This window comes from Halichoerus grypus, chromosome 4 (genome assembly GCF_964656455.1).
Source record: "Halichoerus grypus chromosome 4, mHalGry1.hap1.1, whole genome shotgun sequence".
NCBI classification, from domain to species: Eukaryota; Metazoa; Chordata; class Mammalia; order Carnivora; family Phocidae; genus Halichoerus; species Halichoerus grypus.
The window spans coordinates 121,850,459-121,868,970 of record NC_135715.1 but is presented as its reverse complement, the minus strand read 5'-3'; the positions used below and the strand labels follow the sequence as shown (position 1 = coordinate 121,868,970).

Genomic DNA, 18,512 nt, shown 5'->3' with positions numbered 1-18,512 from the left:
TTTAAAGGCCTATGTAGAATTGCTAACTGAAGATATCCCTATGATTTCCAAAACAAATCCCTGTGAATGAAATACTTCTATAGAGTAAGGCATGATTTTAACAAAATATGATGATTTTAGTGTCATAGTATTAATATGTGTTCATTATAGGAAATTAGAGAAAAGAGTTGAAAAATGTAAAAATCATCTTTAGTTTTTAGCTTAGAGGAAACCACTATTAATATTTAGATGTATTTTCTTCTAGTCCTTATTTCTGTGCATATATATGTAAATTGAAATCATATCCTATATGATTCCACTTTTCATTTAGTATTTACAGTGAGCAATTTCCATTCTGTTTAAATATTATTAAAAACAGGATATTATGCCTCATATGTTGTGTCAACATTTACTTACACATTTTGATTTAGGGAGATTTTGATTATTTCCAATTTTTACTTTTGTGAATAGTAACTGCAATAGAAATTTAAAATAAAATTTTGTTTTCCTGATTATTTTATAAAGAGGAAGTGGAAATACAGCCATGAAGAGTATAAACATTTTTAGGATTCCTGAGACAAACATTTCAGATTGTACTCCCAGAAGTTTGTACCAATTGATGCTCTACCAACTATGAATAAAGGTGAAATTTCACTGATAACCCCTTGCTAATTCTGGGTGTTGTAATTTACAAAATCATTTCTTATTTGGCAAATGGAAATAATGTATTGTCATTTACTTTGTTCATTTTTCCATTGACATATCTGTCCTTCCCAAATTTATTTGTCAGACCCAAGAAATAATTGGTTGAGAAGGGAAAAAAATTAATGTAGTAACCAATATGAGAATTAACACTCTAGATACTTCTACTCTTTGATCATGCTCAGATGCCAAAGACTTTTTTTTAACAAAAAATTTCTATTTTGTTTTGGAGCTGCCAATTTTATCACCTTGAAGTGGCAGTGTTAACTACCAAAGAGAAAGTTAAAGCCAGAAATGGTTGTCAAAACACTGAGAGTTATTTTTAAGGAGTGTGGTTTTGGCCTTGAATGTTGAGCTCTGAATATAGCTTATAATTTGTAATAGCAGGAGCTTAATTTTTAGTTTTTGTTTTTAAACATCTGCTGTGCATGAAATGTTTTATCTAAAATATCTCTTAATCACATAAAAACCCTCTAAGATAGGGAATTATTATCCATATTTCACCAGGGCATAGTCATATTTAGAGAGGTGTCATAACTTCACAGTCCATGAGGCTGGACTAGCAGTGACTCCGGATTTCAACTACAGGGTGGAGAGTCTTCCGATACTCAGGAGCCCTGCACTACACCTTGCTGAAGTCTGATAATAGCAAACTCAAATGAACAGAACTACAAAGATAAGGTTTTTCTTTGTTTCTTTGCTGTAGTTTTGTGTTGTTGTATTGTTTTATACTTGCTTAACATAAGAGAAGCAGCAAAATTGAGAAAAGACAATCTGCCTTAGCCTTCCCTTTTGTTCTAATATGAATTCTTTGAGACTTTCTGAGATCTTCTAATTTCTTTTTATATTGCTTCACTTTTATGTCTTGAAGTATATTTGTGTAGCTGCAATAAAAACAGTTATTTTGTTTAATAATGCTTTGATAAACAAAGGAAAATGTAATTCCCGAGAAAGCCATGTGACCCACCTTCTATAAGCAGCTATGATAATCCCGAGAAGTCTGAGATTTATGTATATATTTTTAAAGTACGTATTTAAAAATTTCCTTTCCCATTCCTCAGCTCTTACTCCCAGTTACCTTCTATGAATAGAGGGGCAGGCAATGCTGCCCGTCTTATGCTTGCATAATATGAGTTGTTCATACTATCTAAGCCAATCCTTTGAGTTTTGGGGTCAATGTCAGAGAGGATCAGCCTTTAAGAAAAAATTTTCTTTCTAAATCACTTGCCCTCTTCTTCCCCTTTCAACTCTTCACTTACCAATCTATTTTTAGTTAGATCATCTTACTTTGGATAGTTTCCTTTTATTTCTAGATTGAGAATTATCTATTCCTTACCATATCTGATCATATAAATGAGTAACTGTGGATCATGATAAAAATTTCTGACAAGTGAACCCCTGAGAACTCAAGGACTTTAACTTTTCAATTTTCTTTGCTACTTTCATTCTAAACTTTAGATAGTTTTTCTCTTTTTCTATCTGCATATTCTTTTAGCCCTGTAGTTTGACTATTAACAATTGATTACTTGTTTCTTTACTGATTACTTAATTGCCTCCCTTAAACAAGCCAGAGCTTCCTTAGCTTTAAAAACTTATGTTTTTATCATTAACTTTTTGTGTTTTATTTCATCTCTGCCAAATAGATTGACCATGTCATGTGCTCTTTTCCTTACATCACCAACTTCTTTGTGATCCTCTCCCATTTGTTTCCTATCTTTTCTACCTCATGGAGATTGGAAACACAAAACTAGATTTCTATGAATTAATGGACCTCCAAAGTATGAACTCAAGATTATTCACGTCAGTCCTTATCAGAATGATACAGTATTTTCCTGAACAATTTTCTTTGTGAACTCTGATTCTAGGACAACAACTTCTTTGTTCTCTGGGTATCAAACACTTGTATTGCTCTTTCTGATACCACATGGTAGCCATGGATGCATTCATCTCTTTGGGTCATACAACTTTAGAACAATTAGAGATCATCAAATTGAATTCTCTCTCAGACAGATCTGTTGAGGACACGGAAGACTCAAAGGCCACATTAATAGAACCAGGATTAGAACCTCAGGTCTTCTAACTTGGACCCTAAATGCACCAGACTGGATTAGAATAACTGCACTGTTCTCCTCTTTACCCAGGTTCATTTCTTCGTGCAACACAACAGCAATTTCTGCATATCACTACAAGATGTTGCTGAAAATTGTACCTTATGGAAGTTGGTTATAATTGGTCATAATTTCCCATGAGAACAGTACTAAAAATGGTATGCTCCTAATCAAGAGTTTATGATCAAGTATATCATAGCTATGACAAGCAATATATTGAATTACAGGTCTGTCATGATCCAAAAACAGTATTTCATCCTCCAAGTCTTGTAAAATAGACCCTAATGTGCATATTGATCAAATATAGTGCTAAGCTCTGTGCCCCAGTACTGATGGAAGCATTGACTACAGTGAGCTCATTGAGTTGAGACCAAAAGGCCCAGTAGCCTGTTCACTAGACAAGGAAGTCCCTTGTTAGCCAGGACTACTGATCTGGGACTATTAGCTTTCCTTGTAGCTTGGGGAGGGTGGCTATTATTATTCAGATTTTTCAGTTTTCCGGAATATCCATACTGAGTAAAAATAGCACTATGGAATATTGCCTTTTCCATTTTAGGGAACATTCTTATATGGGTTGTGGCCATTGATTGTGAACAAAACAAAGTACAGGAATAGGTTGGGCACTCAAGCTCCACTTTCTAATACATAGTCAACCTCCAGATTAACAATTTGTTTCAGAAAAAGATAAAATAAATTTAACATTATAAGAAGTAATTATATTTTTTAACATTTGAAATTTTAAAAAGATATCCTTGATCTTGGCAAAGTCAGTCTATAATTCCTTTATGTTCTTCCATACTTGGTTGGTATCATAATAACTTTTCTTTTTTGAAATGATGGTAATAGAGGGTGCTTCCCCTGGTCCCCAGTGTTCTTCCTTGGGGAAAGCAAAAATTTAGTGCCACCTGGTTGATTCCCAAAATTATTTTTGAAATTTAACTGGTTGGTGAAATCCCCAAATCTGGTAACCACTATCAAGTATGATTTTATGTGAATATCAATAGGTATATGGCCAGGAGCTGACAGGTCTGGAATGCACTCATGCCAGTGCTTGGCTGAAAGCCTGAGGGTCCCAGTAACCTCAGCAAGGGTTGGCAAGCAGGTCAGACAAAGAGGAGGCAGAAGTTCCAGGACTTTGTCCTGGGGAGGGCTCTGAGCCCCATCCTGCAACTCCAGGGAAGGCTGAGCTTTTCCAACCAGCGGCTGACTCCAGGGGCCCTGTGAGGCTGTGTCTGGAATGCTGAGATGACTTTTGGGACTGGGGATGGAGTTCCACATGGGGGGTGGGTGTGACAAGAACACATTAGCAAAGTGGGGGCAGGTTAAAGCCTGTACATATCAGCCCCACAACAGGAGACATTTCCCACTGTTGTTTGAGGACTGCGTCAGTTTCCCCAGGCTGATGGAGGCTGGCTGGAGGATATTTGATGACTGCTGAGAGGGTAAGGTGAGACTATGGAGGAGGGGAGTGGACTGGGTATGGTGAAGAACAACCGTGCTCCTCAGGACTCACCTCAAAGAAAATTACCTGCCTGCTCCTCTCCCCTCTCCCCCAGGTTGGATTAAGCAGCACTCAGCCTCTGTGCCCCAACACATTGTGCACACATCCCTAACTGTCTTACCACACTATCATAATGTGCTTTAACTCTCCAATTCCTTTAGGGAATGGTCTTTTTTTCTTTTCTTAGCTCTTACCATGATATTTGACATATATTTGGGAAGGTAAATTTTATATGTCAACTTGGTTAGGCCATAGTACCTGCATATTTTGTCAAACACCAGTCTGGATGTTGTTGTGAAGGTATTTTTTAGATGAGATTCATATTTAAGGCTGTAGACTTTCAGTGAAGCAGATTACCCTCTATAGTTGGGTGGGCCTCAACAAATCAGTTGAAGGCCATAAGAGAAAACAAACTGAGGTCCCCAGAAGAAGAGGGAATTCTGCCTCCAAACTGTCTTCAGACTTGAACTGAAATATCAACTCTTCCCTGCTGCAGCCTACCCTGGAAATTTTGGAATTGTCAGTCACCACAACCCAGTAAGCCAATTCCTTAAAATAAATTCTCAGTGTCTCTCTCTCTCTCTCCTGCTGTGTGTGTGTGTGTGTGTGTGTGTGTGTGTATGTACATGTATGTATACATATACATCCTACTGGTTCCATTTCTCTGGAGAACCGTGGCTAATACAATATTCTTTAAATAATAATTTAAAGAAATTTTTTAACATCTAGAAATTTACCATAGAGTAATTCACTTATCACCTGTCAAAGAGATTTATTTATTAGATTTATTTATTATCTATACCCACCATCAAATCCACATAAATTTAGGGATTAGGTGTATTTAAAAAATCATAAACTGGATGGGAGATTTCCTAAGCTTGAAGGTAAAGGAAGAAAGTGCCAAGGAAAAGATTGATTGATACAATTTCCATCTGTCACATTAGTTTTTTTGATAGCTATAAGTAAAGCTTCATAGAAAGATATTTGGAGAGGATGTTAACAGTAGTCATTTTGGGGATATGGGATTAGGAGTGATTTATTTTATTTTACTTCTTTATATTATATGTATTACTTGACTTCTTTTTGACAAGGGACAAGTATTATTTTTTTTCAAAAACTATGAAGATGGTACATTAGGAAGAAGCAAATAGATGTGAAGGTGGGAAAAGTTATATGTAACACATTTGGCAAAGGATTTCTACCTTTATAAAGAGTTCTTTCAAATTGAGAAGAAATTTAAGACTTATCAAAGAGCTAAATGGCATGAACAAAAAATTCACCCAAGGGGAAATCCAGAGGAAATATTTGGAAAAAAAAGTTCAACCCCAATCATAGGGAAGTGCAAATTAAAATAAGATGCAACTTCCATCCATCATTTTATTAAGATTTTAGTGAGAATATCTAATGCTGACAAGTCTATGTGAAATGGGTACTTTCATATAGGGCCAATGGAAATCTTAACTGGTACAACTTTTCTGGAAAGCTATTTGACAGTGTCTATCGAGAAGTTCTGATGTTGTAATTCCACTTCTGGGACTCTAGCCTAGGAAACTAAATTTGGTTAAAGATCAATCCACAGAGATATTCAACACAGTGTTATTTAATTGCAAAAATTGGAAATTTTTTAAAAGCCTGCCATACCTAAACGCACATATACCTCAAGATGAGCTTAAAAAAAAAAAGAAAGGAATTTTACTGAGTAAACCAGGAAACATGAACTCTATAAAGGATTCTCATTGTACTTTTGACTAATAATTTACCCATCTATTTAGTCATTTATTCAATAAACATTTTCAAATTCTACTAAAAAAATTGGAAACAAGTGAAATGCCTAAAAGCAAGAAAATGCTGGATGTCATTCAGTTATACCAATGGAGGGTCTATAAATGCCATCAAGTGACTATAAACAGGATATTATAAAAGCTCATGATATAATGCTGACAGAATAAAAAGGAAGCACATAAAATTATGTTTATAGGTAGGATTCTACTATGGAAACCTATTTAAAAAAAAAGACTGGAAGATAATGTACCACAATGAGAATAGTTACAGGGTTGTGAGTCTTTTTATGTGTTTGACCATTTTGCATTCTTCTGTATAGTTTTTTAGACTTTTTAATTTAATACATGTTTCTTGTTTTTTTATCATCTGCCATACCCTATTGTAGGTGTTGGGGATGTGATGATAGATGAGGCAAGAAAGGTCCCTGCCTTCATGGACTTTTCATTCTAGTGGGGCCGGTACAATAAATCAGCTAATATGCCAGAAAGGATGGGGAGCAGATCATTCTTCAAGAGGAGTCTGAAGATTTCCCTGAGGTGGTGACATTTGAGCTGAGCCCCAAGAATTAGGAGAGGAAGCACACTACAGGCAAAGGGAACAGCCGGGGGTGGGGTGGGGTGGGAGGACATGAGGTGGGAAAGAACTTGTTATGTAGAGCAATGAAAAGGAGACCAGTATGTCTGAAGGGCTGTGTGATAAGAAATGAGGTTCAAGAAGTGGGAAGAACCCAACCCAGACCGACTAACCTATGAGGTCCCAAATAATGACTATGAACTTTGCTTTTTTTTTCTAGATGTACTTAGAATCCATTGAACATCAATCACTCTTTTCTTAACTAGAAGACAGTAAAAAAAAATCCCAAGACTGAGAGAACAGTTTGATGAGGAGCCATTTAGGCTGGCAGCCCAAGAATATAACTCCTCAAATTAAAGGAGAATTGCATGGGAGCGGGGTGGCAGAGGAAATGTGTCTTGTGATTAGGAACCTGTTCTTCTTTGACATGATGCTTTGACATGGGAGACCCCAAATGAGGTCCTTTTCTTCCGTCCATGGCTACCAAGTCTAAAGCTGGCCAGAGGACTGCAGGAAGTGTCCTCCCTAAGGAACCAAGGATGCACTCTAAGAGATGTCACACTGTTCCCAAAAGCAGTCCTCACACCACTGCCACCCTGCCAGGCTGCTGCTAACTACTGCTGTGACTTCCAGAGGCAGCAAGGAAAAGGTTGTCCTCTCCCCAGCTCAGAATTCTTCTGCATTTTCATGCTTTCACAGGGATATTTCAAGAGAATCCACACAAATAATATTGTCATACCCTCTTTTTAGATTATATCGCTTTATGGTTGACTTATTTTTGTACCATACAGTACGAGTTTAGGGGATAATGTTACTAATAGTAGTTTTGGAAAAGCCCTTCTTTGACAAGTGAACTTTTCAGTTAATAACTATGCTGATAAGCAAAAATGTTAAACTGATCATTTTTCTCTGTTAAGAAGTTTTTAAATTGCACCAACGGCTTTTTGAGATTATGCCATAGGACATGTCCTTTCTGTATCTAGTCTCTATTTTGAGGCTATAAGTAAATAAATAACATAATCCTGACCAATTTTAAACTCTACTCTTTTTGTCAGCCATTTAAACATTATTGGGAAATGTTTTCACTTCTATTTCATAGAATCAGATTGCTATGCTGTTGTACTCTTGAATAGCTTTTGGTCTTGCATACCATTTCTGTGATGGTGTATATATCTGTGATTGAGGGATTAGGCAAGACTCTGGGTGTCTGGTCCAATTCAGAGAGGTGGTGAACTTCCCCTCTCTTCCTAAAAATATTGTGCTGATATTGGAAAAAACATTAGATTCTCATATGATACACGACAAAATCAATCATCTTCAATTATCAACTGGAGAAATTTTGTTGGATTATAAAGTAGTAGGAGCCGTTCATCCACTGAAATATCAGTGTGGGAATTTGGGGGTATAAACCTATCCCCTTGGGGTGCTCTCTCTTTTTATTTATCATACATAAGATAACCCTGTAGTTAGTTGTATTGAGAATTGCGACATGGGCTCAGAGCATGAAAAGGCTATAAAACTGGGGTCTTTAGAAATCTGCTTCCTGACCTTATCATATTTCAGGCAAAGAATCTAAGATGTGGAGACATTGTAGTGTTGGGTGGTTCGTGGTGGAGGTGGGCTGAAACGTCTGGTTTCATCTAGTGTTGCCTGTGGACCGAGGGCATTCAAAATGGCTAGTCCTATCATTCAAAATGTGAGGACTCTTCCTAATTTGAGCCCTGCAGCTGGAAGTGATAACAGTTCTGGATGGAATCATCCCATGAGAGTGGTTCCTTTCTGAATGTCCTTGGATACAGCCTGGTAAATAGAATTTCTAAAAGTTGCATCTCTATTGAAAACTCCTTTGGCCAAGAAGTTTACCTTCATATTGTCCATATTTTATTAATGCTGCTTTCTTTCTCTATCATATTTTTCCTTACCATGAAGAAAGAGAAATGATCTGAAATGACCCCATGGCAAGAAAATCAAATGTTGAAAAGGAATAGAAGGGAAGCTAGGTCTTTGCCTGATTTCCTTTGACCCTGTCTGGCTTTCTTTTACACACACTAGTGCTAGTTGTCTTGGTGTTCTTTTCATATTCAGCACATGGATGAGCTTGAATTGTTCTTTTGTTAACTCAGAAGCCTGCAAATGATGAAAAAATTATATATTCAGCAGGTCAAATTTGAGATGGTTTTCTGAATTAAAAAAAAATGTGTTCTATAACCTGCTCTAAAATTAGGGAAATTGAATCAACTGATGCCTGGAGAAGAGGAGAGGGTATGTGTCAGAAATTTGGGTAAGGCGCTGGTCAAGAGATATTTTAGCATATAGACCCAAAATGTAGGCAACCGACTTATTGAAAATAGTATCTAATTCAAAACGACTAATATTTCCCAAGCAAATATTTGGCTTTTTAACTCTCGTTAGCACATTAATACAAATCAATATATTTTGTTATTTTTCTGTAGTGTGATGGTTTTTACATTTCTGGACACCACGGTGTGCTTGCCATCACATGTAAATATGGATGAAAATTTATTTTCTGGTTGATTAGGAATGTGCACATCCTTTGGTTTCATGTGGGTAACAGATGTCTTGTGAGTAACAGATGTCTTGGCTTTTACAGACTAATTGGCAAAAAGGGGGGAAAGGGGCTAATTAAAGGGGTGGGAGGAGACACAAGAAAAGGGCAATCTTTCTTGTGGGGAAAACTCTAATCGACCTCCTTATTCTGGGTAATTACCTCCTTCTTCAACTTCATTTGCTATCCCTTTCCATATGACTCAAGTACATTATAATGGGAAAGTACAAAATAAAGAAACATAAGGCTGGACTACTGTCTGCTAACAGCCAGATTTATCCTGTCATGGAATATTCTAGTATAATTGACTCAATTAACATCAGTCTTTTAAAAAACAAAATATGAAAGCATAAGTCTAATCACTAAGGGCAACTTATGTTTTAATTGGCAGCACAAGGGTTCTATGTTGAGGGTGGTTGATATAAATATAATTTAATTATATACCAAATGTGACCATATAGTGGTTTGGTGGGAAATGAAAAATGCAAGACTGAATATGTTGTATGTTAGCTATACATCTTGGGTTCCTTTTGGTTTGCTGTTTGTTCTCTATCAGTGCTATAGTACTGCCAGTTGACCTGGAATAAATGAGAACATTTAGCAGATGTTTGAAGCTATTATCAACAAATTCTCAGTTTTGTCAGTGTTTTCCATTGTGCATCATTTAAAGTAAGGTGGCATTTACTGTGTCTTAACTATGTCACCTCGGTCTGAATTAATCTTCTGATAGGTACATTTTACTTAAAACTGGAGGACATTTTTATAGCTTGTTAAACATGCAGTGAGTATCCACATTATTCCTTGGTAAGAGCTACTATGTAATCATTTTTATAAGGAGCTAGTAGTATTTCCAAAAAATATCAGGTTAGATTCTTAGAGGTTCACACTTAATGCAAAACTCAGACAATCCGAAAGGTAAGGTTATTTATGTAGATGCAAACACATGATAATTGACTTTTATTTAACCACCTGTCTTCCCAGAAAATAAGTAGGTTTTTAAAAATATCAACTGTGTTTTAAAAGGTAATTAGGATAACACATATCAAAATCTCAATTGTCAATTATTAACTTCTTTCTGCTGTATTAGAATTATATTTTATTCAATTGCTAGAAAGGTAGGAAAATGTTTTATGGACTTGTCTTTTAAAAAAAATTTAGAAAAATACATCAGCTTTGGTAGGGTAGAAACAACATTGCTTGAGTAGTCTAATAACTGCTACATTAATTCTTGATCTTTTTGAGCACTATTTCATTATCTATAAAATGGAGATGGTGACAGCTAACCCCCACACTTGCACTGGGAATTTTACATAATGATAAACACACATGAAACTAACATATGTTTAATTGTTGAGTGCTTTATGCTTGTCTTCCTTCAGTGGACCCTTATTCCATAGTTAGTTGCCTTGATTTCCATCCTAGGCTTCTCTTGGAAATAGAAAGTTCATAGACTTTGATGAGGAGTCTAGTAACAACTGGTTTGAGACTGTAGGTCAGACTTATTCTTCCCAACTTTAGCCCCTTAAAATATGAGGGTAAAGAATAACCACAGTGGATTAAGTTTCTTCAGTGTCAAAGAGTTTTCCGTATTTTGTAATTGTAAATTTCCATGAATTATAAAATCATAGAGTCATAAAATGTTGGCACTCTATGAGGTTTCAGGATTTGGGGATCCATTGCCCTGACCCCCATTCATTTCCCATTTGCAGAAGAAGGCACTGAGGCCCTGTAAGGTTAAATGTCTTCTCTAAACTCAATGAGCAAGTTAGTGACAGAGGTAGGACTGAGACCTTCTTTTCCTGAGTTCTTTATTTGGACCATGGCCAGACACCACTCTGCTGTTAGACTATCTAGGTTCTAACCTGGGCTATTAAAAGAAGGAGAGCATTCAACTCATTCCACAAGTAGAAAGGGATGAATTTCTTTGTTATGCCTTTTAAATGGTCTGTACACCCTAGTTCATTCAGCCATTCCTTTATGGATTATGAATGCATTTCAATTGTTAGCATAAGACAACCAGCTTTACCTCCTCTAGTAGAAAAAGTCATAGTTACTAATGTTTACATAGTACTTCCTGTGTACCAGACATTGTTCTAAGAGCTTTACGTAGATTAATTTATTCTTCACAACAACAGTATGAGGAGGTATATTCTTCTTCTTTTCATCTTTTATATAAGGAAACAGAAGCATAGAGGGGACAAGTAATGGCCAAGATTCAAAGCTAGTATAACCAGATTTGAAGGCCTTTGTCAGATTGGAGTTGAAATGTCCTACAGAAAGATTTCACTGTCAGAAGGCACCTGAGTGGATGGATTCTCACTATATGAGCTCTCTTTTATGCAAGGAAGGTGACTTAAAACCTTTTTCAGATCACCTGGATTTTATATATCTAGCTCTACTGAATCCTAATCAATGTAGATGATAAGGTTTTACTATAGCACATAAATACCAACAAATGAGTACAGTTTGACTGTTGAACATGTGTGTTAGGGGCACCAACCCCTCACACAGTTGAAAATCTACTTAATGTTTGACTCTGCCAAAACTGTACTAATAACCTATGGTTGACTGGAAGCCTTACCAATAACATAAGCAATTAACACATTTTGTATATTACGTGTATTATATACTGTATCTTACAATAAACTACAGAAAATAAAACATTATTAAAATCCTAAGGAAGAGAAAGTACATTTAGGGTACTGTACTGCATTTATTGAAAAGAAATCCATTTATAAGTGGACTGGTGTGGTTCAAACTCATGTTGTTCAAGCAAGGGTCAACTGTAGATTTGTTTATATTAATCACCCTTGGAATAAATGGAGGAGTGAGCTATTTTGCTTGGTCCAATGTTGTTAACGAAAGAGTATTTTATTTTATGACTGTATTTCTTTTAGCCCATAGTAATAAACATGTTTATAGAGAGGGGAGGGTATTTTACCAATCAAGAGAAATTACTAAAGAAAAGGTAGTTTTTGTTGATCGATATGTAATTTGTTCTTTCTTACACACCTAGTTATGAAGGAATATTATCCATATTTGCTCTTATATTGGTATTTGAAGTTGAGTATAAAAATTGTCATTTATGTATCAAATATTGTACAGTTATAACATCAGCTCCAATTTCATTAATTAGCAGATTAAAGACTGATCTCAGAAAAAATAATTATAAAACTTGGTACATTCAGATAATTGTGGGGAGCAATTATGATTTAACAGAAAGCTTATTAGAATAATATTACAAAAGTCTATTTAGTGTTGTGCTATTTAAAAACAATGTAATTAAATAAAATTTGAATAAATTGTCACAACCACTGAACTTCATGCTGACAGATATTTTACATCAGAACAGACGAATACTGTGTCACTTGGAACATGTGAATTCATGTGTGTGGGGTGTGTGTGTGTGTGTGTGTGTGTGTAGTAAGTGGGGAAGGTTGAGGAAATTTGTGCAGTGGACAGATTAGCAAAGTCTAATTTTTGAAAGTTTTATTGCTGTAGATTTATTAAATTTTACTGTTGATGTGTTTTGCTTCATGGAATAGATGGATTCATTAAAGAAAATTGCCTGAAAGTCATGGTCTGTGTTCAAAAGACTCTTTTTTTTAAAGGTTTTATTTATTTAATTGAGAGAGAGAGAGCATGAGAGGGGTGAGAGTCAGAGGGAAAAGCAGACTCTCTGTTGAGCAGGGAGCCTGATGCGGGACTCGATTCCGGGACTCCAGGATCATGATCTGAGCCGAAGGCAGTCGCTTAACCAACTGAACCACCCAGGCGCCCCCCAAATGACTCTTATTCTACGATGTATTTCTTAGTGAAGAGGGGGAAGTGTGATGGCTCATTAATGCCTTAAATGTTCTAAGACAATAGCAATAATACGAACATATCTTCGAATAGAAAGGTAAAGAGTCACACTGGTTTTGTTTTTTGTTTTTTTGTTTTTTGTTTTTTGTTTTTTTTAGAGCTGTAAATTTCTACGGTTAGTTTTGTGTTTAGCACATTCACTTAAAAGTTGAAGGGAGAAAGGGTAAATGAACAGAGCACACTGGGTGGTTTTGTTACCCAGATCTCTAACCACACTTTACAAGAGATGCTGGACAGCGCCCCTTGGTCACTGTGTTACTGTATCCCAGTGTTTCACGGGAGCTGTTGATTTAGGAAAAGGCCAATTGAGTTTAAAGAAGGAGGGACTTAGACCATGGCTGAGAAAATTGTTTTAAAATATGGTAGCAACTGAATAAATTCACAAAAATACAAGCAATAGTAAATGAAGGTTGGGCCACTGGTTTAATAAAACGCATGACTGAGGGGTACTAAGAGCAGTAGCTTATGTTTATCCAGTGCTGTTCATTTAAACTCTTCCTCAATTTTCATTAAGATTGAATTCTTATATTCAAATATGATGAAATAAATTTGCACGGTATTTTCTATATCTTAAAACTTTTTACTTTACACTTTCCAGGATTGAAATGTGTATGTCTTTTGTGTGACTCTTCAAACTTTACCTGCCAAACTGAAGGAGCATGCTGGGCTTCAGTGATGTTGGCCAATGGAAAAGAACAGGTGATCAAGTCCTGTGTGTCTCTCCCAGAACTGAATGCTCAAGTCTTCTGTCATAGTTCCAACAACGTTACCAAAACGGAATGCTGCTTCACAGACTTTTGCAACAACATAACGCTGCACCTTCCAACAGGTAAGGCATTCCTCTTTGTTCATTCCAAATTTAGTTTTACTAGTGGGAAATTATAAGCATGGTAGAAATCAAGGTGTTGGTTGTTACTTTAAATAAGAAAATCCGTTTTACAGTTCTCTCCTTTTTTTGACTGGTGACATTCTCTAGAGCCTAGATGAGGTTGATTTTTTTGTTGTTGTTGTTTTAATCGCACAAGGCTGTCAAAACATTGACAACAGCATAATAATTTTGAAGACATTTGTCCATGTGAATTTTATTTTTTGAAGTGGTTAATGGACCTAAAGTTAAATGTCAATTTGTATGGATTCTTGTGAAGGAAAGAAATTAAAAAGTATACCAAGAAAAAAAAGAATAAGGAGCAAAACTAAAAGTAGTAGATTGCCAACTTTTATGGAGACAAAATCTTTTTTTCATGGGCACCTTCTTCATGTCTTCTTTGCCTGCCTGCACTCAGGTGCAAGCCCTCATGAGCAGAAAGATGGAGGTAGAATGGAATGTAACTCTTCATTATTGTGCAGATAAATTCCCGCCTCACCCCGCCCAATTTCATGGCATTTTATGCTAATTTACAAGACATTGAAAATCTTAATCTCATTTTTTTATCGGTAATTTGGAGTCTGAAACTTTGGGGGTTGTTAAGGGGCAAGTAATTAAAATCACAAGCTAATTTATGACATGAAAGTATTCTGTGGCGAATTTTCTTTAATGTGTATTAATTCAGTAATAATTCAGTGCTGATTGATATGTTAGTATCTACACATGGATACATAGTCTTCCTTACAAAGTAACATTTTAAGGTACCATTATCCAGTCTCAGGTGTTCCTCTATCACCATATGAATATTCTACTATAGTATTTTTAACCTACTATTTTTTCTCACAAATTCACTGTCCCCCTTTTCTACTGAAGAACAATTATTTTATGCAGAAACTTGGCATCACTACTACAAATGAAAAACCAGTTTACTTACCATAAGTAGAAGACGACTATGTACTTAAACAAACATAGCTACTGCATTCCAGTTAGGTATTTTGTATTTTCTTTTTGTTTAAAAGAGAGAAGAATGTGATGTTCGAGACATACTAGCACAAAATAAGGCTTTTTGATAATCAGAAAAACTAAGAGAACTAGAGAAAAAATTATCATGTAATTCAATGTTATTTAAATCATGTTTGCTGACCACTCCAAATCATCTCAAGAACGCTTAGAATCATTTCATGTGCCGCCACTGGGACTTGTCCCAATCTTTGGGAAACACTGTTCTAAAACATTACACTACTGATTGCAGCCTCAGAAGTCATACCTGGCATATTTCATCCCCCAAGGTTACTTGCAGTCTTGATTTTTAGACCACACTTATTCTCCCTGTCTCAGATTGCATAGGCTTCCTTGGTTTGGTGGTGATCTGGTATTTATTCTGGATACTTTTCTTCCCTTATATTTTCTCCCATGGTTATCTGTGGGCCCAAGACACCCTGAAATGAAGGCTCCCTATATCTGATGCTGGTCTTCCCATGACCAAGATCCAAAAATTAAGGAGGGGGAGCTAGGTCTGCATTAGCCTGCGGCTGTGGCATCTTTGAGGGGGCTTCCCCGTAATGAATTACCCACAAGACCACATGCTGCCAGTCAGTATGGACACAAGAGAGTACTTTGACAGCAACGAAAGGTCTTAGAGGACAAAATGGTTCATATGCAGTTGGGCAAATTAAAGATACTTAGTGCAGATAGAATGTGGGTCCTTTCCAGCCTAACTATACACTCTGTCTAACTACTGAGAAGCTTATGTTCTACCCTTAAGTCCACGTAGGAACCAGTATTTTTTTAAAATCAATTTTATTGAGGTATAATTTAGATATAATAAAATGCACACATTTGAGCATATGGTTTAGTAAGTTTTGACACACACACACCACCACTTTTCCATCGCCTCAGGATATTCACAATCACTCCCCACTTTGACCAGGGATGGACTGATCTATTTTCTATCACTGTAGACTAGATTTACTTTTCCCAGAGTTTCACAAAATGGGGGCCTTATGGAAGATATTATTTTGCCTTTGGCTTCTTCCACTTAGCGTGTCTTTGAGATTTATTCATGTTGCGGGTGTATTAGTAGCTTGTTCCTTTCTTACTGCCGAGTGATATCCCATTATATGGATATATTACAGCTGTTGCTGTTTTACCCATTCACCCACTGATGAGTACTCAGGTCATTTCCATGTGGCGGCTGTTAACAAAGGTGCTATGAACGTCTATGTACAAGTTTTTGGATATATATATATATATATATATATATATATATATATATTTTGTGTGTGTGTGTGAGAAAATACCTAACAGTGGAATTATAGGGTCATATAATCAGTATCTATTTATTTTACAAATATAATCTCCCAAGTAGTTTCCAAACTGTACTGTTTTACATCCCCAACAGAAATGTATGATAGTTCCAGTTGGTCCCTATTTTTTTTTTTTTTTTAAGATTTTTTTTATTTATTTATTTGAGAGAGAGAGAGAGAGAGAGCACATGAGAGGGGGAGGGCCAGAGGAAGAAGCAGACTCCCCGCTGAGCAGGGAGCCCGATGCGGGACTCGATCCTGGGACTCCAGGATCATGACCTGAGCCGAAGGCAGTCGCTTAACCAACTGAGCCACCCAGGCGCCCCAGTTGGTCCCTATTTTTATAGTCACCTGGTATAATCAGTTTTTTTTTTTTTTTAATTGTAGCCACTCAAGTGATTGTGTAGTGGTATTTCATTGTGGTTTTTGTTTGCATTTCCCTGATGATTAATGATGTTCAGTTATTTTTAGGTGCATATTGAACAGTTGTGTATCTCCCTTTATAAAAGTGTCATATCTTTTCACATTAAAAAAATTGAATTTAAAACTTCCTTATATATTCTGAATACAAGTCCCTTATCAGATACGTGTATTCTGACAATTTTCTCCCATTCTGTTCTGGGGATTGCCGTTTTGTTTTCTTGAATGTGCCTCTTGCAGAGTAGATTAAAATTTGATGAAGTGTATATTTTTATTGTTTATATGTTTCATGTCTTAAAAGAGGAAGTCTTTATCTATCTAAAGGCCATAAATATTCTCTTTTACATTTTCTTCCAGAAATTTTAACATTTCAGCATTTACATTTAGGCCTATATTCAATTTAAACTTAATTTTTGTTACTATGTGGGGTTTAGGTGAAATTTTATTTTGTATATGGATCTGAAGTTGTTCCAACATCATTTGTTGAAAAATCTATCCTTTCAATTACCTTGCCACTTTGATTGAACATAAAGTGACCAAAAATATATGTGGGTATATTTCTGGCCTCGTTATTCTGCTCAAGTGTTCTGTATGTCTATATTTATGTCACTATCCAACTTTCTTTATTATTGTAGCTTTATAGCAAGTATTGAAATCAGGTCGTGTGACCTCTCCAACTTTGTTCTTTTTTAAAATTGCTTTGGTTATTCTGAAGCCTTTGCATTTCCATTTAAATTTTAGAATTAGTTTGATAGTTTTTGCAAAAACATATGCTGAGGTTTTTATTAGATTGAGTTGAACATATAAATTATTTGAAGAAAATGGTCATTTTAACAATATTAACCAGGAATATAGCACGTTTTCCCATATATTTATTCTTCTTCAGTTACTCTTAGCAAAGTTTCATAGTTGTCAGAGAACAGGTTTCATATGTATTTCCTGGAATGTATCTCTAAATATTACCTGTTTTGGGATGCTATTGTGAATGGTATTTTTAATAGGTCAACATTAATTGTCAGTATATGAAAATAAAATTAATTTTGTATATTGACCTTATTTCCCACAAGCTTGCCAAAATGACTTATATTAGTTCTAGTAGCTCTTTTAAAAATTCTTTGTCGTTTCCTACATACACAATCATCTTATCTGTGAATCTAGGCAATTTTACATCTTCTATTCTGATCTGTATTCATTTTATTTCTTTTTCTTGCTTTTTGCACTGGCTGGAACAGCTAATATGATGATGAATAGGAGTGGTAAGAGTGAAGATCCTTGCCTTTTTCCTGGTCCTAGGAGTGAATGCACGCCCTCTTTTACCATTAAGTATGATTTTAGCTATAGGTTTTTGTAGATTCCTATTATCAGTTAATGAGATTTGCTTTTATTCCTAGTTGGGAGAAGGTTTTTTATCCTATATGAATATTAAATTTTTCAAGTATTTTCATGAATGTATTGAGATTATAGCATACTTTTTCTTCTTCAGTCTATTGATATGATGGAACAGGAAGATCTGTGTTGTCTAGTCAATAATTATGTCTACAAAAAATGCTATGTAACATTTATTGAATTAAAATTTCTTTACTTAAACTAAGAATTTTTGTCTTTTAGTGACATTGTATGGTCAACGGACATGAAATTGAACAGGATTGTATGTGTAGTCATCTTGTGTCGGGTTGTTCTGTCCGCGAGGCAGCACTAAATGGTTATTAGCTGTATTTGGAACAGCAGCTGTTTGGGAAGGAACTTCCAGGCTGAGCCCTGACCCAGTCGGTGCCAAGAACTCCACTGTTTTTGTGTCATCGGCGAGTGTGATTGCTATCCATCCCCTGCTCTGCCTAGTGGAGAT

At 35.8% G+C, this 18,512-nt stretch overlaps 1 protein-coding gene and 1 long non-coding RNA gene across 6 annotated transcripts in view; both read left to right on the top strand.

Annotated features, from left to right (window-relative positions):
• ACVR1C (activin A receptor type 1C) overlaps positions 1-18,512 on the top strand; it is a 79,345-nt gene that overhangs the window by 19,008 nt on the left and 41,825 nt on the right. For 2 of the 5 annotated variants that reach the window (XM_078070821.1, XM_078070818.1), the window contains exon 2: positions 13,674-13,904. In XM_078070821.1, coding sequence (XP_077926947.1) covers positions 13,674-13,904 — 231 coding nt within the window. Of the gene's footprint in view, positions 1-504; positions 623-1,188; positions 1,363-2,822; positions 2,948-13,673; positions 13,905-18,512 lie in introns of those variants that run through there. The other 3 variants (XM_078070819.1, XM_078070820.1, XM_078070822.1) reach the window with 3 other exon arrangements.
• Positions 4,076-7,671, top strand: LOC144381613 (uncharacterized). Its single transcript, XR_013447144.1, has 2 exons — positions 4,076-4,827; positions 6,866-7,671. It is a non-coding gene; the product is annotated as an uncharacterized LOC144381613 (long non-coding RNA).